This window comes from Nesoenas mayeri (genome assembly GCF_963082525.1).
Source record: "Nesoenas mayeri genome assembly, chromosome: 3".
In the NCBI taxonomy this organism is placed as follows: domain Eukaryota; kingdom Metazoa; phylum Chordata; class Aves; order Columbiformes; family Columbidae; genus Nesoenas; species Nesoenas mayeri.
The window spans coordinates 77,904,176-77,925,390 of record NC_137544.1 but is presented as its reverse complement, the minus strand read 5'-3'; the positions used below and the strand labels follow the sequence as shown (position 1 = coordinate 77,925,390).

Genomic DNA, 21,215 nt, shown 5'->3' with positions numbered 1-21,215 from the left:
ACTACTAACTTAATTTTGTCACATAAGAGAATCTGTGGTACACAAAGTATGTGAAAATTTGAAAAATACTACAATTATTGTATAGCCATAGCACATTATAGTAACAGACATAAAAAGCAACATATAACTATTATGTTCCTGATCCTAAGAGGATGAAGTATGTTTATTTCTTGGGATTTACTTGTAAATCCCAAAGTGTTGCCTAAACAACTTTAAGATTTTAAATCTACCAATTTTTTCTTGAAAATGTAGGGAATACGTTTCATTTAAAAAACAGGCAACTGCTATCTGGGAGTACATCTGGACTTACAGGTTTTTAAACAAATATGCATTATTTTAAACAACTATGCAGATCCCACTAATAATAAAAGTCATTAATGATCATTGAAATGTCAAGACAGCTACCGATTCAGACATTTCTTTTTAAAAGAAGCTAAAAAGTGGTCACTGCAGACCTCATATACAGATGAGCCTGCAATTCGAAAACGTGGAAAAAAACCCCCAAACCTCTGTCCAGTACTGCTCACACACCATGTGTATTCCCTAGCTGCCAATAATGGAAATGTAAAGATTTTAACACTTGCATTTTTTTATAGATAGTTTTCTTTTGCACAGGAAAATTATTTGTAGCATGACTACTCTCTAATAATCTGCATAATCCTTGACAAATTGAAGCAATACTATTTATAATGCTGGAGGTAGACTTAATGCCATTATATGGCAACTTCTACTTTTTCAAATAGAGCTCTTACCTTGGTCCACAAACAGTGAAGCTAAAGGAACACTCTTCTGATTTTTCATTAAAAGGGTTGACCAAGGGTTACTGCCATCTGAAAGGGGTCTTACTCTGAAATAACAATAGTTACTTTGAATTTACAGAGGATAAATGCTTATATAAACTTTGACAGAAAATTACTAAAATATCTTTCTTTTTAAACTATAAACATGAAAACAGTAAAGCTTCCCAAAGGTAAAGAAATTTCTACATAATAGCACAGAGTCATATGATTATAAATTGATACATGCATTATATATCAGTTACTCCTTACAAGATTAAAATTTCATGACACAATAGCCTAAAAAGAAAACCAAAGAAAACTGGGCCTTGGCTACCTACTGAAGAAAAAAAGTTCTTGAAAACCTGGACAACAGTTTCAGTATGTTGAAGAAACGGAAATTTATTAAACATAGTGACTTTAAACCAAACAAAAATATCATAAAGCCAGTTTCAATAGATGATCTGGAACTAGCTAGTGCCACATGTAAATGAGTAGATGTCTCTACCAAGAAAAAAAGTGCACTATAAATAATTATATATACTGGAAGAGACAAGGAAAAGAATCTCTTGCTTCAGAAAAACTGCTGATCTCTAGTTTTCCGCAATCAGAAAAAAATAATCTGAAAGTTAAGCTGTTCAACTGACTTTCAGAACTCTTCCACACTGTGTTTGTCAGTTTAAATGGTGTTGCTGGTGTGCATTGTGCTTCACACATGCACATAAATCAGTCTTATTTAATGGTCCTGGAAGTGCCCACTGGGAGCTACGCTTGCAGCTGGACACACACGCCATGAATGCCTGGTGTGCATTAACAGCTCAGCATCCCAGTATGTTCCAAGTCTCAAAAACCAGTGGTAAAGGGTAAAAGATACAAGCCACTAAAACCTTAAGATAAGTTAGTGTTCTATCCTTAAGTCTATGTGCAGGAGCGACTCATTAATAATGTAATTACTAAATTATTTAAAAGGTAGGACTGAGTTTTACCTGTAACTAGAGACTGCAGAACTTTTCTCCTTCACTACCTATGTTAGTGATTCCATTACTATGACCGCTTAGTACTACCAAACAAACAAAAACTAGTAGACATACTTGTCCTTACAATCTGCACGATCCTTTGTTTGAACCGAACTTGGTCCCCATGTACAACCTCTCTTTTTAACACTTCTCTTTACATCTTCAAACTCTTCTTGGTGATAAGTTGTGCTCCTTCCCCAAGTCCTGTTGCTTTCATCTGAAGTTACTAGAGATTGGATTTAAGAACAGAAACACCCCAACACATAAATACTATTTCTAAAACCAAAATATTTTGACAGAAAGAATGTTTTCTCCACTGTAAAACAATTTTGATACAGTAACACAGTTTGTAGACAAAAATTGAGATTTTTTTTCTTTTACAAAAACTACCACACAACTGAATTGATCCAAAAAGATAAGCAAGAAAAATCATTTATGAGCCGACAAGAGGCCCAAATTAACAATGAAGCAGCAAAATGATCATATTTTCCATGCTTCCTTTAACTGAGCCCCTCATATTTAGGTAATTCAGACAAGTGAGTTAGACTGAGCACTTAAATTCCAATGAAGAAAATACATGCTGTGGAATAATTGGTATCAAATGAAACAGAATATTCCAATTATGACAATGTTTTCTTTCTCACTACACCAAAAAAAATTATACTTTAAAAGTGTCTAACCTGCATTAAATGCTTAGTCTTTCACTGTCTCAACTGTTTATGTTAAACAGCACCAGCACCTTTGAAACATAATGAAATCTTGCCTTTTGTCATAACCCCACTTGGAAGTTCATATTCACTTGTGATATCTACATCTTGCTGGTACACATACACACTGTTCCTTCAGCCATTAGCTGTGTGTGTATCTGTGTTGGGAATCACTGAGGAAAAAATTAAGAGAATGTAGTAGAGATCTTAGTCAAACTTATTTTAGAAACAGAACTGTTTCCCTTCTTGTATTTTCATCTTTGCGTCATAAAGCCCGGATCTATAAAGGTACTGAGCATCTTATAACAGAGGGATTTTACTGTGGGGTTGAGAGGATCCTCTTTCTAGGACCAGACTCAGAGAAATACATTTTTGTGTATGACTGACTAACTGGAAATTAACTTGCTATGAACTCAGCACTCTTACAGTTATGATGGAGAGATCCAAGAGGAAAAAAAACAACTTAGTTATAACAGCATGATAAAAGAGGTGGCCTTGACATGCTCCTGCACAGAATCTCCTGCCTGCCCGTGCACACCTCGCCAGCACCGCTTCACACTCCCACCTTCAACCACATTCCAGGAGCTCTGGATATACATCTTACTGTTTTCCTCCACTATTTGAAGCATCTTTCAAAATCAGCTGAATTCATTTTAATAACAAGATTTACAATTAACTAGATTTTTAACTTAAAAACTTATTACATTTGAAAGATAGTCTTGCTCATGATAACGTGAAGCAATCAAGTAACTAGTTGTTAGATATGCCTGTTCAAATCACCTGTATTTGAGCAAGTCTTCTTGAAACAAAGGCAGTTTGAAGTTAAATCAAGATAAAATGTTATTGTGGGAGAGAGAATTTATTTTGCACAGGTGCAGATGGGTGTGGATCTAAATTGTTTCAGCCAGATACTCCTGAGAGATCTGACAAGCTTTTAGGTAAAGCCTAGGGATGCAAACTCAGAAGCAGAAGTGTACTTCTTTTAAAGGAGAGCCTTTATGATGTCTTGTATGTTCTAGTCTAGAAAAATTCTCAGTGGCACTTAACATGCATGTAAGAAGTGGCATTGCTATGGCTTACATAAGTCTATGCATTTAAAAAAAAACCTCAGGTTTTCAGAGTTATGCCAATACCTGACACTTCATTTCCAAGCACTTCCATACAGAGCAAGGAGAATCAAAGATAAAACAAGACAGTCTTGTTTGTATGTAATTATGGTATTTTGCTAAGAAAAACCTTTCCTACCTTTCCGCAGTTAAAAAAAAAACAAAAAAATAAACAAAAAAACCCCCAACCAATCTAAAAAATCCACCACACAATTTGAGGTCAAGAAACCATTATCAACACAGATACTATGTCAGCTAACTTCTGAAAAAGACTTAAATCATTTTTCCATCCATGTCAAACTTTCATTAAGAAAAGCAAGACAGGGTTTGTCTACCTCTCTTCTTTATCCACAACATATGGGTAGTAATGGTCTTCAATCAAAACTGTTATCACTTACAGTTCAAACAAATAATAAAGTTACTGCCAAAAAAGACAACACTTCTCCCTTAGACATTAACAATGAGAAGTATTTCATAAGGCAGACATACTCCAAGGGAGATGAGAAATCTGGTTGCTATCCAAACTTTTAAATTAAGTTTCAGATTGGTTTAAAAAAAAAAATAATCTTTAAACTAGATGTTGAACAGCATACAGAAAAAAAGTCTCCATGCACTGTGATTTCCCCTCCCTCCCTTTTATTTACATCTGATAAAGCCAGATACTGAAGTAATTTCCTTCAGAGGTGACTATCCTTACAAGAGAACATAGTAACCATCCACATGCAATCAGCTGGAACAGGTTCCACTGATTCCATATAGAGAGAGAAACCTGAGGTTTTTTCATCTCACATGGCATTCCATGCTGAATATGGATAACTAGAAAATCTACTTTGCACAGTAGACCAGACAGTACAAAGATAAGCAGTGACTCCTATAGGAATTGTTTTTTTATCTCTACATATGTCATTGCCAAACACAAATTAGGGCTTCACTGTAACCATATTATCAGGTTTTTTTCCATATTCATGTTACATCCACTGCATGAGCATGAACACACCTTCCCTTCTGTCATCAGTATACATGGAATAATGTTGGCCTACAAGTGTACCCACAATTTTATTTTTGTTTCTTTCTCTTGATTTTAAAAAACTCAAAGCAAACTTTCTTCTTTATTTTCTTCTGGTTTTGTATTTGCTTAAAGCTTGCTTCTTTTCAGACATAAGCAACCTGGGTTGCTGGCTGGTTCTTCAGCCTTTCCATCTGACATTACCCCCGTATTCTCTGAATCTTTCTCTTTTTTTCTTTTTTCTTCCCCCATGCCCTCCCCTGTCCCGATAGTCCCTAACTGATTTCATTTACCAACTCCAATACCTAATAAAAACTTGTTTTCCATCTTGTACGGGTTCTAAACATGAGGCCTTGCCTTTTGCTGTTATAAAACTTGATTCTTCATTGGTTTATCCCAGTTAGTTTACTAATGAGTTTCTGTAGTTATTAAGAAAATATATGATTTAAAGCATTCGCAATCATTTTGAATTACTGAAAATCAGCATTGTAGCAAGATTATCCCTCCCATCATAAGAACCAGTTGCAAATGTGAGAACAAGTTAAGGGACCTGGAAATTAGACAGAAGTCTGTCTGGCATTTGACAGTACTACCGTTTTTCCAGTGAGTGTATGGAACAAACAGTCTCTTATTGACCAAATCAACAAATATAAATCGTGGAGACTTACACTGTATAGCTCGAAGACGAGGAATTATTGTGGGGCTACTTGATGGACTAGAGCTGTTACTGTTTAAACTCCTTCTCTTATCCAGATTGGGGGATGCCTGCACTGTTATTTTGTGCTGGAAATCTGTAAGAGAATAAAACAAATCTGCTTTTAATGTTCTAAAATTAAAAAAAAAAAAAATCTGCAGGTTACACTGCTGTACTTCTTAGAACAATTAAAGCTATATAATGAATTAGACTTGATAGTGTAAGAGATGTTCATATTAAAGACTCTGACAAACCAACTTGTGATGTAACAATTTAGATGTTGAGTCAAACAGGCCTTCACAGACACTACATGACAGGTTTGCAATAACGTCAACAAAAGCAAGTAGGTCCAAGTGGACCCAAACTGAGACACATCCACATCACAAGCTGTTATTCAGTGGTTTTGGTTGTCACAGAGGGAAAGAAAAATCTTGGTATTTCAAGTCAAATCAATATTAATGGAAAGCAGATTTGCCTTATATTTTAACATGTAATTAATATACAACATAAAAATTTGTATTAACAAAGAAATCACATCTATCAACACGACAGAAAAAAAACTACACCAAACTACAGAATTACAAATATTTATAGCAATGTAATGATAAAATTATAATGATAAAATGTAATGATAAAAGAAAAATTAATATCGGCAAGTAGGAAAAACATTATGAAATTAAATTTGCCGGTATACCCCTTTCTAATTCCATACAATCAGATTGTGTGCTATTCTTCTTGACAAAGAGCTAAGTCATACTCTGAGTAAAACTGTTATTTTATCACTTTTTCAAGTTAAATATGGACAGAACTGGAAATAAGGACCAATATTTAGTTTAAACTTGTGATCAAGTATAAACCAATCTAACATGCTCACTTGGGAGGCTGTAGCGTAATTTTTATTGTATTTATTGTTATTTTTAAAGTAAGGACAAATAAGCTCATTTCACTAGTGCTAAAACAGTATTCTAAATATTACTGTCCTCATTGTCTCTTCCCAACTACCAGACCTGTATTACTGTGGCATTAAATTCTTATTGCATTATTAACAAACTGACAGACTTGACCTGGAAGCCACTGGAAGGAAGCTCATCAACACCAGGATGCTGGTGCTGGCACTGAGGGCTTTCCAACCACCGGTATCACCTTGAGTTTCCACACTGCCATCTCGTGGCAAGATCAAAAAGGCACCACTAAACCTGCCCCTGACACCAGAAAAACCTGACTCTCTACAAACACACCTCCTTTGCAAAAGGGGCATTTTAATGTGTTCATGGGTGGAATTAAATGCTCCATCACTCAAATTATACCATATTTGTATTCTGAGATAATATCTCTGTTGCTATTACAGTGTTTGCTTGCAAGAAGCAAGACATTGAAGATTGTAACTGCTGTGTTGTATTCGCAACTACAACAAGCATCCAGTTTGGACACACCACACCTGTACCTCCCTCCAGCCTTTACCAAAGTGCTGCTTTTCCGCTGAGTATTTGGAAGTTTAGGGCAAATAGATCATGTTAGAAAGTTCTGGGATGTGATTAAAAGGTACTTCTCTATCTGCACACACAAAAAAAAAAAAAAAAATCTGAACTTTGAACCACTTTTAAATAATTTGGCTCCCATGCTTGTAACCTTTCCCTCCAGATACAATAGACTTCTGGCTGAATCAGTTGAAAGATTCTTCCAGTTGAAATGGGGACTAACCCACAAGAATATGATATGTGAATAATGCTTTCTTAGGAAAAAATAAAAAGGGGGGGGGCTAGACAATTATTACCATATCCTTCTGCACTATTAGGGCAGAAGGACCTAGGATCAAAATAGCAGCCAATACTGAAGACATTAACCATTAAACTGAACCCTCCATATTTCATTGTAACATATACTGTGATTTTTTTTTTAATTGCAGACCTGAAGGCAAACTAATTCTGTGTCCATCTTTAAGTTTCAACCGGCTTCTTTTAAATTTGCCCTTCCTCTTCTTAACATTGGGTTTCTCTTGATTTAACTGGAATATCATGATATTCAGCTCACGCTCCAGTACATCAATCTCGCGTTCTGCTAATTGTTGCTCACGGCGCTTAAGTAATTCTTCTTGAGATTTTTGCTGAAGAGCTGCTCTTGTCAACTCCTCTTCTCGTGATCGAAGCTCCTGAAGATAAGAGTCACACAAGTGAAACTAAGTAATAATGTGAAGGTTGTACTGAAGGAAATACAAAGTGCACAGTATGTTGTATTTCCTTGTCTGTTTTCATGATGCACTATATACACCTAACATGCACCTATGACCTCCTGACAGTTTTCCATTTTGCGTAAACCAAGAGTCTGTATCCGGACACAAACAAGTATTACACAGGTTTCCTTTTAACCTCTTGAGTCACTGTATTTAAGGTAGGTAAGCACTGGCAATGGGAACAACACATCCAATCAAAGATTATCAGCTTACAGCCTAGCAGAAAATGTGCTCAAAGTACTTCAGGCCAGACACTCTTTCACAGCATGAGGGCTGCTCTTAGGTAGCTCCTATGCACTAACAAAGTCAATGACGTGACAAATACACAAATTAATGCCTTTATTTTTAATTTTCTAACCTGTCCTGTTTTTCAGACATGTATTAAGTAGCACTTTTCTATCTAGAAAAGCAATCAGTATTACACTAAATGAGGATTAGTGTAATAGGATAAAGCAAGTCATAAGACAGAAGACAGCTGTTTCTTAATTAAAATCTAGCAGGTATCTGTATAGCATCAAACATCTACTAACCACTGAATTACACCACATAGTCTCCAACAATCAATGTCACAGAACAGTTGTTCTTTTCCCTTCATTCTTTTTTATTTTGGGGCAGGAAAAGCTTTAGTAAGGAAGCTAGTTAATTTTTCAGAGTAAACTAATCCCCAAGGCTAAACAGCTGTAAATCTACGATCTTAAAATTATCATAATCCTCAGCTACCAAAATCTGCTAAAAATTATCAGAAATTTAGATTTCAAATTTAGAATAAAGGTACTTTAGAGTTTAAATAGAAAAGATGTTTATTGCTGCATTAATACAGTAATCAAGATGTATTAGGAGACACTGTTGATTATCCATCTCTTGTTGTCCTCAAATCCAGGTTCCATAAAGCTCCGTAACAAGGAAAAAACTGAGGACCCTGAAAAGGCAGACAGTCTAGAAAAAGTAATAGCTTCCTCACTGAGAGATTAAGCATTTACTCTTCTCCAAATAAACTAATTAAAACCAGACTTACTGCAATTAATTATGCAATGTTTTTACACCACTCTAAAACTGAAACACCCACTGTAAGGAAGGTAGGGAAGAATTCTATATTTAAATTGCTCAAGAATGTTTGTCAAAAGAAGATTGTGATCTTCTCTTGGAGTGGGCGTCACCATCACTGATTTACAGAAAGCCCTTGAGGAAATTCCTGCAGCCACAGAAGATCCTCTTTTACAGGTCATGAGACTCCATGCAGGGTTTTTTTGTTTTATTATTCTATAAATACTCCATATACATAACTTTCTCTCTAATACCTGTCAGCAAAATTGATAATGTGCCAAATTAAATAAGCCCGCACATATGAAAACCTGGTCTAAGTCAAAGTTACATGTTTTTATTCTTAAACAGGTTTACTTGATTGGGGAAGATGCCTTTGTAGGTGCATTTACATTCGTATATGAGAAGTAAGTCTCATTTTATCTTTTCCCCTCTCTAATTAAGCTTAACTCACTTTCACACCAACAATGACTCTTCTCCCAAAGCTTTGCACCAATTTATTTAATCCTAACCTTGATTTAGTCAGATTTTTCTTCAATGGGAAATCTCACACTGGACTAATGTCTCCAGAAAATTAAAAAAGAGAATGCCCTTTACAATTGCTTCCAGAGTAAAAAGGGCAAAACTGCTGGTTGAGCAGTTTCTGGGTGGCCAGAGAGTTATGCCCTCTGGCAGGCTGTGGCAAATAAACGCATAGCAAGTAAAAAGGAAAGTCTCAACTCTCTGATGAGGGACTATAACCTGGCAGCTCCAGTGGCTCCCAGCCCAGCCGCAGCAGCCTGTGTACCCAGATGGGAGAGGGAAAAGCAGAGGGTGGAGGGAAAAGCAGAGACTAAGTACAGAAGATTATTACTGATGACACTGCAATCCTAGTAGCCATCAATCAATTTTTATACCACATGTGCTGATATTACATTAGATCTGTAATGTCACACCCATCACCAACGAAGAGTCCACAGACAGCCAGTCATGACACTGACAAGTGAGGGACAAAGGCTCCTGACAGTGACTCACAAGATGATAGTTTAGTTTTTGCTTTTGTCAAAGTTATGTGACTACGTCTTTTAAAAAGATTTCTTCACAGCTTACTGCATCTCAATTCTCTTCTTCCTCATATACTACTGCGTCATGAAAAATATCAACAAATATATACTGGGCAATAATTATACTGCATAAAGACTTGCAAAGTAGAAATCTCTTCCTACTAGAAGCATTTCTAATAGGGACTCAAGAGGACACTTGGCCTATTCCAATTGTTACCTTTACCAAGTTATCTAAAAAAAAAATATAAAGCTCAGCATGATCAAAAACTAGTTGAAGCAGCTAAAAGAGAGGGCAAAGAGAATCAACAATGAGCATCCATTTAGCACAAACATATAATGATATGAGATTATGGAAAGAAGATCAGTGACAGGAATCTGGATAATAAGAAAAGGAAGATGGATTTCCTGATTCAGGAGTTTAAGTGTGACCTAATCAATCTTATTAATAGCTAGCAAGAATATTTCCAAAACTGTGACACTGAAAGAGATCAATATTATAAATTTGCTCAGGAAGAAAAGAGATAAAAACACCATCTCACTTTTGGAAAAAAAAGAAAAAAAAAAAGCCACATGGTACAGTCACATAAAAGGATGAAAAGTTTTTCATTCACGCAGCTGAGAAGGATGTTAAGCAGCAGATGAAAAATTGCAGTGCTTATAAAGACTAGGTAAGGGGTAAATAAACTCTAGTTTGTTTGTTAAGTGATGCATTCAGATACCCAAGAAAAAACAACATGTTTTAAAAAGAGCTTATATATCATACTGCCCAGAAACATATTAATGGAATCTAAGAATACCTTCACCAACAAGAACAGACAACTTAATGTTTTAGAGAGAGAGTAAATCCTCTCTTCCAAGCAGTTGATCCTATGTATCTGCGCTACTAAATCAGGTTTAAATCCTCTCTTCCAAGTAGTTGATCCTATATATCTGCACTACTAAATCAGGTTTTCAGCATTATATTGGTAAGCCATAATTCAAAAGTTCAAAACTGCTATATCACACATAGACACATACACTTCCTTCACTACCATGCAACTGGAAAAATCAACTTACTTTTTCTTTGGTCCTCAATTCATTGAATATCTGCTGAATTTCCAATTTCCAGTCATCTTGCATGGAATGGAAAGACTCTTGAGGCATTTCAGTCATAACTGCCCCTTCAATGGCAGTAAGCTGTTCAAGAATTAAGGCAAACGATGGTCGGATATGAGGGTCCTGCTCCCAGCATTCTAGAATTTATCAAAATCCCATCAGTTTTTAATAATACATAGAACTTTAAGAAAAGCTACATGAATTTCAAGTTACTTGCTAGTGTACTTCAAGTTCTAATGTGTTCTCTTTATCTGCAAGGTTTCCCTAGCTCCTTTTCCATTTACAGAAGTGGCATCTACCTACCTGTACTCAGCTGTTTTTGTATTAAGAGTGAATTTTTTTTTCATCTCTAACTTTAGTACTTAAAATAGCAAAACTAGCAGTACTGCACAGAAGGGATCCATAGAAGAGGTAAAGTTACTAAACACAAGGAAACAGAGAACAAGCAATGTTGATTTCTCTCTAAAGTATTTCCAAAACATTTTTGACATTCAAGAAGAAACACTGAAGAAAAAAAAAATGCATTTGCAGTTCTTCCGCTTAAGATTTTAATCTTGAGCTTGTATTGATCCATAGAGTGTGATCTGTGTATATCCTGTAGTTTACAAAAATTAGTGCAATCTGAGTGTAAAAGGAAATCAGCAAAATCAGAGCAAAAAATGTACTCTGTCATTACTGAATAACTGATGTCATATGCTGTAATACTGTATGACTTTCTCAGAAACACATTCAACTGCCTGTAACACCAGGTTGCTGTGAAAAGAAAAACAAAATACTTTGTACACAGCACATTATCAAATGGGGTGTTTATTTTGCAACTCCACGACTATTACAGGTAAAGATACATACTCCCAAAACACAACTATTTAAAAACATAGCAAGAAACAATATAGATACCTTTCATTAGTTTTGCAAATGGTTCAGGGCAGGTGGATGGAATGGGCAAGGTGAGCTTATTGACAGCAACTCCATAAGCCACAGCAAGGCCATCAATGCCACGGTAAGGAACTTCTCCTGTAAGCAGTTCCCACAGCAACACTCCGTAACTACAAAAGGTAATTTTTTTTAACAGTTATTTTCTGAATACTGACGCATTGCTCACTTAAGAACAAACAATCATCTGTCCAACCATGCACTGAAATTCATGAGGATTTCCCACATCAAATGTGAATGTCTTTAAGAGTCAGCTCTACTTCAGTCATCTTGCGCCTTTCTACTGAGTGATTAACCAAATCAGATGCAACTCTAAGATGTGCCCACACTCCTATCCAAAACGTAGCCTGAAGTCTCTTTTATAGAAATGCTAGTATCATGTAAATCTTGTTTACAAGCAGAAGTCTGAACAACAGGAAAACAAGAAACTTTCTCCTCATCAGAAACCAACTGAACAAAAACCCTCCACCAAGCATTCAGGCTAATCCCCTTTCCAAATATTTCACAACAATTCACCTAGAGGTACATGCTATTTAAAAAAAAAAAAAAGGTAATAAAAAAACCCACCAGAAAAGCCCCAGCTTTATCTGGAAGTGTGCATTTCTAATCTCTTGTGTGCTCTAAAAAGGCCAGTTAACTTTTCACTTCCCATAGAAGATATAATAAGATTGAGAATCTATTACACACACAACTAATTTCTTCATGCTAGGAAAAAAAAACAAAAACCAAACCACAAACAAACAAAACATTGCCTCCAGGTGGTGGCCTAAAGAGATCTTTCCTCAGTGTCACATACAGAAATAAAGAATCATAGGAATTCCTATTGCAGCAACATTAATTGTAAGAATTTCTGCTATGCTCTCCATTCCAGAATAGCTGGGTGTTGCTTTTATCTTCTTTGGGTCTGTATGCCCAGCACTTGGCTTGCTCAAATGACCCAAGCCCCTACCAAAGGCTGGGACAGAACACTTGCTGCTCTTGCTCTAGAGCTCCCATCCCAACACCACTGAAATGGATGGTTTTCACAGTCATTTTTGTGGAAGTAGGAATAATTCCTTTCCAGAAAGTAAACCTGAAGTGGACTTTATGACTGGTTTATTTGGGGTTGTGTTCCCCACCTCCTCTTCCTGCCAGGGAACCACTGTCTGTAGAACTAGGGTACAAAGGACAATCTATTGCTGCTTTTGAGTAGTAAAGTGAGCGGACATAGGGACAAAACCAGAATACAAAGTATTTCTCTTGCTCTTTCTCTCCAGCTGTGCAAAGAAACTACCTGGAAGTTTTGCAGGACTGGACTGAGCTCTCCTATGTAAAGAGAACTGCGTACAGCACTGGGGAGGTCAGGGCTTTGTACCCCTTCCTTTACTACGTACCACTTAGTACTAGAAATAACACCTCAACTACAGTAGATGTGACAGGAAGAAGAACACACACTATTAAAGTTCTTGTATTACTCTCTCCTTAACGAGAAAGTCATTTAGCATTATACAAGACTGTACAACATCACTTCAATAAATAATAAGACAGCTAACTACACAATATGAGCATGAATATCAGCAGTGATTTGTTAATTTATGTTCTGTTCATCTAAGAAGTTTTGCCTATTGCAAAATCTTAGAAAACTGAGGAAATTATAGTGCTAACACAGTTAATCAAAAGCTGAAGAATATGGTCTATTCCTGAAAAATAGAAAATATAAAGAGAAGTATTTGGCTTCTTAATATTTTCCTCCCAATTTTTCCCAGTCTAATCTCTGCAATTGCTTGTATACTCAAAGGAGGAAAAAACAATGAATTGCAATTTTGTTTTAAATCAGTGGTACTTCTAACAATGAGTACAACACTTTCTGCAATACATACACATTTTATGTGTGATGGAGGAACTCTCCTGAACTACATTCTCATCTGTGTGCTTAGAGAAATCATGTCATGCTCGCTCAGCAAGTGTATACTGTTCCTAATTCAAGGAATTCTCTAGTTCAGACTATTCTAGACATATTTTAGCATGAACCCTGAAGTTAAGCAGAACAATAAATTTAACTAAAAAGAAATAATCCTTTTATTAAAAGTTGTGCCACTCTATTCTCTTTAGTTATATTTACAATGCAAGCCTTTAATCTTAAGTAGCACTGAACAGTGCCAAGAAGGTGGTTGTAAAATTTTAAACAGACCAACACAGTAATAGTCTGAACGCATCTCTTTTAATAGAAGTAGTCTTCAAGTACCAAAAAGCCAATGCTGTGGGGGGAAAACTGTGCAGATGAACCCCAAAGGCATTCTAGTCCTGTCATGCTGGAGTTTTGAGGAGCTACTAATCCATTGTTATCTCGGACAACAACTACTTATTAATTCTCTCTACTACAGAAGTAGATACTTTGTGCATTAAATTTTACCAGCTCATGTACAGTTGTCCTGGGTGAACAGTCAGAGATTCTATGAAAGAGCTTTTAAGAAAAGATCAAAAGTCATCTCCTCCTCCATCTTCAGCAAAAGGCCAAAAATACAGGCATAATATGCTTGAATTACACAAATTTAAATCACAAAAACTAAAATACTCTCAAAAAAATGATGTTTAAGTATTTTCATTACTAAAAATTATTTTCCTGGAATATAAGCCTTACTATGTGTCATTCCAGCAATAACTTGCTGCTTTTATATATTTTAAAAGCTGATCAAAATGAAGGTCAAGTTCAATTTACTCTACAATCCTTCTTCTAAAGTAGAGGGTACTAAGCATTGCTACATTAATCTCTTCAAAATTATGCTAAATGTGTCAGGCAAAAGCTCATTCTGCCCTACAGTGAGAGCTCCCCCACTTTGCCATGCACATGCAGGCTGGAGGCACACATTACTGTGAAGCCCACTGCCAGCACTGGGACATCTATGGGCATGTTTGCACTTTCAGGCTCCATACATAAAACCAAGACTGCCACACCACTGAAAAAAAAAAAAGTGTGTTGATTGATGAAGGGGAGGGTGGAAAGAGTGGAATTCTTGTTTAGGAATTTGGAAGCATGTGCCCGAGAGTAATACCTGCAGTAGTCTGGCTTGGGAGGCAAAAAGGTTACACATGCAGGGCCTAGAAAGCACCAGTTCTGCTGTCTAGGATGACACCCGAGAATGTGCAGTCTGGAAGACTCTGTGAAAATATGCCCACAACATTTCCAAGCACTGGCTAATTCTGTAAGACTAGCTGCAAACATGAGTACACTTAAGCAGCTTCAACAGCCTTTTTTTTTCTTTTAAAATAAGAGGTCTGCAGACTTCTTTTGGAGACTCAGTACTCAGAATGTGTAACTGAAGCTCAGAACTTTCCTGACATATACTGTGTTCCTGCCTCAGAGAGACCCATACTTAAACTTGTAACCTGAATGCTTTTTTTTTAAAAAACCCCCTCCTGTAATCAAGGTATTCTTTATTTGCCTTTCTTTTAAAGAAAGAGTAAAGATAAGCAACAGAATAGATGAAGGTGCAGTAAGCAGAAAATGTTTAGAAGCCAAGAAGGCCTAAACTATACTGTACAACACAGCCTTTCTACTTATAAACCTCTCCTGTTAGACGTCCATCATTGAGCTAAATACTTACATTTTTACAAGAGAGGCGTGCAGGAGAGAAGGCGAAGAAGAGAAATACTGTAGGTTCCAAAAATGTAAACTAATGTTGCAGGAGAATATAAAATAATTGCACCAAAGCATACCCCCTCAGATACCTAAAATCACAGCAACAAGACTGGACAGGACCTGTAATTAAGCACGGAATACAGCTGATTAGGGAAACGCCTACACCCAACCTCCACCCCGCAAAAGAAAAAAAATCAAAGAAAAAAGGAAGAAGGAAAAAAAGAATGAAGCCAAAGATGTTTCTTAACTGGGCATCAACTCAAACTGATGTAAACAAAATGCTGAAAACCAATTCCAGACACAAGACAAATGAGTGTCACAAAACAGTAGCACAGATATATAAACATCCTGAGAATACCAAAAATATTACTTCATGCTGGAGAATAACAGGCATCTAAGCGAAATAGGACCATATTTAAGAATTATACAACATAGAACATGCATAAGGCATGAGAGAACAGATTAAAGTCCACCCCTCCTTCCCCAAATAGCTACCTTGGATCCTTCAGAGAGAAAATGTTTCAAAAAGAAAGGAAATGTAGACTTTTCAGGGTGAGGCATAGCAGCTTTTAGAGCCTATTGTGCAATCACTGCTTTTCCCCACTCCAAAGACAGAACTAAATTGAAACTTAAGTTTAAATTGCCTTTCTACAATACACGTATCCCACACTACACCACTCAAAAAGAGCATCAGTTTTGAGAGCCATAATATTTATATGATCCACAATAATGTCTTTAACAAGAAATTCACAAATATAACACAGGAAGTTCACCATCTTTAAAATTAGAGAGCAAGTTAAAACAATTTTGTGCTTAACACAGTCTCTTCACTCCAGCTACTGGAAGCAAAATCTCTACACATATAAACGCTTAGATCTGATGTTCACTTTTACACATGATAACATTCTAGATTCCTAAAAACCAGCACGCATTTGAGTTAACATCTGGCAAAGTTCTGGTTTGCAGCTTACGTTTATTTATCAGACTATATATGGTAATAACTGGCTCGTGTAATTTCTTTATGCAGAATGAGACTTTTCAGACATATGATATAAATTAAACATGCCAATTTGAGATCAATCATATGTTAATGTATCAAGAGCACTGTTGGCTGCTTTTCCCCCTCTCTCACCCAAATCTGTAAGTCATTAATAACTACAGGTAGATCAAATAAACTAAATGCTGTGAAATTACTATGTTTCTTAGAACAGCTATACTTGCCATATGCTGGGACAATAACCTAGGAAGCCGCCAAAATATCCAAATAGAAGTTCATGAGAAAACTTCAGCATAGGTCTACTGAACATGGTCTTCAGCAGACAAACTTCTTACCTCCAAATATCGCTTCCTTTAGAAAACATGGAGGACTTGATAACTTCTGGAGCCATCCATGCGTAAGTCCCTGCTGCACTCATTTTGGTTGTTCTGTGCCACTCTCTAGCCAGACCAAAGTCTGTAATCTTCAGAGTTTTATTACTAATGTCATCATGTTCCATCTTCTCTAGCAACAAAACTGCAAAAGATTGAGTTTGTAAATTAATGCAACGGGAATCAAATCAAAATACCAGTCCTGTTATTAATATCACATACAACTTGTACTGCACAGATAATTGTATACTTTAAATGCTGTGAAAATATTAATGCAATTTTTATAAACATGAAGGTTTTTGATAATTCTAACCTACTCTAAGCTACAAAAGCAAGAAACATCTACAGTACCGTGAGTTCTTTATGCAACTGTGTGAGCAGATGTTAAACTAGCACAAGAAATCCACTGTAGAGAGATGTAAAGTAAAGCATGTAAGTTGAAGAAAGTCCAGAATCCTAACATCAAACTGATGATGACAAGATGTGAAAAAGGTATTCATTTTGGAATGGGATTCTGAAGTAATAAAAATAGCGGTAGTAGTAAAATTAAAGAAGTGTGAAGAATTCTTATAAAAGATTTTTAAAAAGCGGGACACATTATGTCACTGTATAAAATCCGTCCTTAATACCGCATCCAATCTTGGTTCTTATTTATCTCAAAAAGTATATAAGAAAACTGAAAGGGGCACAGAGAAGGACACAACCAGGGTGCTCAAAACAGCACGTCCACAGGTACAAGGAATGGTTAACAGACAAGAGGTCTTCTCCAAGGAAAAGAAACAGCTGAGAACAGAATCTTTAACACCACCTAAGGAAGAAAGCTATAGGTAACAATTGTTCACAGTTCTTCAACAGAAGAAACAGACATCATTGAACAAAATTAGCAGATAAGCATCAAACACGTGGCAGTCATTCAGACAACACACAGGTAGGTGAACTTTTGAATTCTTGGCATAGCATGTGAATACTATTATTTTGCATAGATTTAAAAAGTGCCTACACAAATTCATAGACAACTCCATAAAAAGCATTTAAATCAAAAAGTGGGTTTAAGTTCAAGAAATCCCTGGGCCACAAATCAGCACAGGTGGGAGAACATACCAGAGGAGTCAGCTTGGCTTAGGAGTCCACAACTGGCAGCAGGACACTGGACTCACATCAAATCCATGTTAAGTTATATCCACCACACCTTCATGCTTGTTAAAGAGTAAATTCTCTTTTTTTGCTGTTGCATCCTACAGTGTGTATTAAGTGTCTGACTTGTTCATAACACAACAGCATTGGCAGAGTTGTAATACACCTTCACAAACTAGTATTGAAGAGAACTGGGTTATTGTGCTAGGGCTCTCAAGGAGAATGACAACAGATGCAAAGGAGTCTTTATTAATACACTATAATTTTAATTGCATAGTAAGTTCCTCTGTCACTGTCTGTTGTAGTAACTGTTAGCTTTGACTTTCTATCAAAATTATCTCCCAGGACAAAGATCAAAGGTTACATTACAAATAAGAATAATCATAAATGCATGTGTTTTCCAACTATATGTACAGCAAAAAAGAGTGCAGTAAACCCATTAATAAAAAAGCAGATGAAGAATTACCTTCCCTTACAGAGGAAAAACTGATAATCTTGCATTTGCAATTGCAAGAAAACATGTTTACTGGTACAAATTAATTACACTCTAACAAATATGTCCAAAAATGACATCAAATCCAGATGAAAAGAGAACCCGCATGCCATTTTCAGTAAGCTTCTTAACACAGAGTAGAAGAAATGAAGACAAAAATGGTATAGACAGACCAAGAGCTCTCCAGTCGGCACCACCAGCACAAGTTAAATTAATGCTAGAGTTTTTATATTTTTATACTTGAATCAAAGACCTATTGTTTGCTATTCCATTTCAAACATGTTCAGCAGAATTCCTGACATTCCTTGACAGCCAATGTGACCGAAACCAAAAACAGTCAGTCTTGCAAAAGGTAATAACTGGCACGTGGCCAAGTTTCGTCCTACAAAGAGACGACATTTCTTAGCGGTTCAAACTTCCCTTTCCGGCCAGTAGCCAGGAAAACAGCAATACTATGCACAGATTACTTAGCAGCTGGGTAGTAAAAATGCTTGGCATAGCTGAGTAGCGCTCTGTGAAGTGCTTCCCCCGCATCAACCCAGCAACCTTTGCTGTAGCATCCTTCTGCACAGCCCCATGGCCTCGCTGGCTGCTGACCCCCAAGGAGTCACTTCTGCAGTATTGTGCTGACCCTCTTCACTCAGCCCCCACTTGGTTCTTTTTCAAACCCCTTAAATTACCTTTTTTGGACTCCAATATACCTGCAATATTAAGTTGGCTAACAGCCAGTTGAGCGCTTTCTGATTTACTTCAACATTTTTCAGACTTCTTGTTTTCTACAAAGAATAAAGCTCCTACTTACATTAGTTCTAACATTCTGGCAAACACAGCCTCAAATATTTAAAAGTAGATAGGCTGTTTGAAAATAAACCTACCCAAAACCCCAGAATTAGATTAGGAACACAGAAGTGTAGGAAAATCCTATGACCACCTCATTTATTTTGACATAGGCAAAATCAGAGACTGTGACTATTTCTGAATGATTCAAAATTTAAGAGAAGGAGACTAAGTTGGGTGTGAGAAGACCACTTTGTGCAAACTAGCATAAAACTTCATCTTGGACTGTTATTCAAACATTTCATGTGCTACAGCCATAAATAACCGTTCGACTAAATATTTTAAGGTTGTGTATGCTCCCTACCAGTTAGACTATATTTTTCAACACACCTCCCTCTGTGACTGTACCTTTCTGCAATGAGATCAAGGGGAAAATAAATTTATTAACGTCATAGTAGCAAAGGTTAGGGTGTCATATATCAGGCACTCTTCGAATATGAGAGCACATGGGAGCACATGCCCAGAACCATTTACAGCTGGGGAACAAAGAGAAGTTATTGCATGCTATTTACAGTAATTCAATGAAATATAAATCTATAGGTTGAAGATAAAAGACAAAGAAACCTTGACTCAGAGAAGAAAAAAAAAAGAAAATAAAAGGGAAAGGGAAAGGGAAAAGGGAAAAGGGAAAGGGAAAGGGAAAGGGAAAGGGAAAGGGAAAGGGAAAGGGAAAAGGAAAAGGCTATGCAGTAAAGTGGTATTGAAATTTGTGGATATGATTTTTTTGTATGTCCTAAAAATTAAAAGTTTTGACAATGGAACAAAGGTATATTTGGATTCTAATAGTATCCTTAACAGAAATATTGCTGTTTAACCATACAGATGGAAAAAATGTTATACACTTCAGTTGTCTAATGTAAATAAAAAGAATATGGAAATCCACTTATTATTCATCCTTGTTTAATGAAGGATGTAGCTCATAGAATTATGAAATAATTTAGGCATGAACAGACCTTGGGATGTCAACCCTGCCCCACTCAGAGCAAGACTAATGTTGTAAAAAGTGTAAATCTACTATCAAACATTTTGAGGAATCTGTAAACTTACAACAGAACAAAAGTTAACATCTGTATTCAAAACAACTGTATTGTGTTCACTCAACTATAGACATTAACTTAAATGTAATTTTAGAATAGATTTCGAAGAAAACTAATAAAGGACGGTAATAAAGGACATCACGGCATAGAAAAAACAGCAATATTATGGCAGAGTTACATCACAAATAGCTCATGCGACAGTAATCCCATTTTATCCTGACAGATGGTTTCTTAGAAAGAGATAAGGTAGCAGACAAGTACCTTTTAGGAAGTTAAATCATACAAACAGAATAAAGATCATTCAAAGAATTCTGCATAGCCATTGTATGAAGGAAAATCTTGAGACAAATTATCAGGATAAAATGAATCATCACTAGGAAGCACGTTTGCTTCACATGCAGATTTGCAATCAGAGTGAAAACACAAGGAGTGTTTCAAGAACTGACAGCAAAGTCAGAAGATACTGCCTACTCTGAAGAAGACCAGATCATCATACTAGAAAATATGCAAAGTTGGAAGGAATCAATCATAAAACCTATAGCTATAAAGCAGAGGTGAAAGAAGGCAACAAGGATGTATCAGTAGAATTGTATAAAGCATAAGACCTCATACAAAATGCTGGACGACTAGAACTTCACATATATATTCAACAACAGGAACTTAAACTGGAACAGATGCAGAAAACAGAAGTAGTCAGGAAGATGTAATGTATTTTATCTAGATAAATCAGAAGAGCTTATCCTTTTGCTAGGCTAAACAACTGTCAAGGGCAGTTATGAGAACAGAAGTTAGCCATATCTAGGAACAGGATACAGAACTACAGCACTGGTGCTCTTATAAAATACGTTCCTAGGTGCTTTGGCTGATCCATCTTACTGGGATGCTTGTGATTAAACTCAGTTCTAGATCTGGAGCTACCAGGGTGGGGAAAGGCTCATATCAGATCTCAAGGTATTGCCTCTTTCCTCCAACCTCCCTTCAGCCCTTCTCTGAAGTGTAAAGCAGAGTTTACTCCTCAAAAAAGTCACAAGATCCAACATACACTCCTATCAAACCTAATGATTCCTGAAATGGCAATGC

The 21,215-nt window shown here is 36.4% G+C and overlaps 1 protein-coding gene across 1 annotated transcript in view; it reads right to left on the bottom strand.

The window, feature by feature from the left end:
* Window positions 1-21,215, bottom strand: part of MAP3K21 (mitogen-activated protein kinase kinase kinase 21) — a gene marked incomplete at both ends in the record, with an annotated part of 40,261 nt that overhangs the window by 3,124 nt on the left and 15,922 nt on the right. The window contains 9 exon segments of the mRNA XM_080342786.1: window positions 753-847; window positions 1,868-2,018; window positions 2,556-2,634; window positions 2,638-2,672; window positions 5,280-5,402; window positions 7,214-7,454; window positions 10,676-10,851; window positions 11,612-11,760; window positions 16,599-16,779. Of these exon segments, the coding sequence (XP_080198912.1) occupies window positions 753-847; window positions 1,868-2,018; window positions 2,556-2,634; window positions 2,638-2,672; window positions 5,280-5,402; window positions 7,214-7,454; window positions 10,676-10,851; window positions 11,612-11,760; window positions 16,599-16,779 (1,230 nt within the window).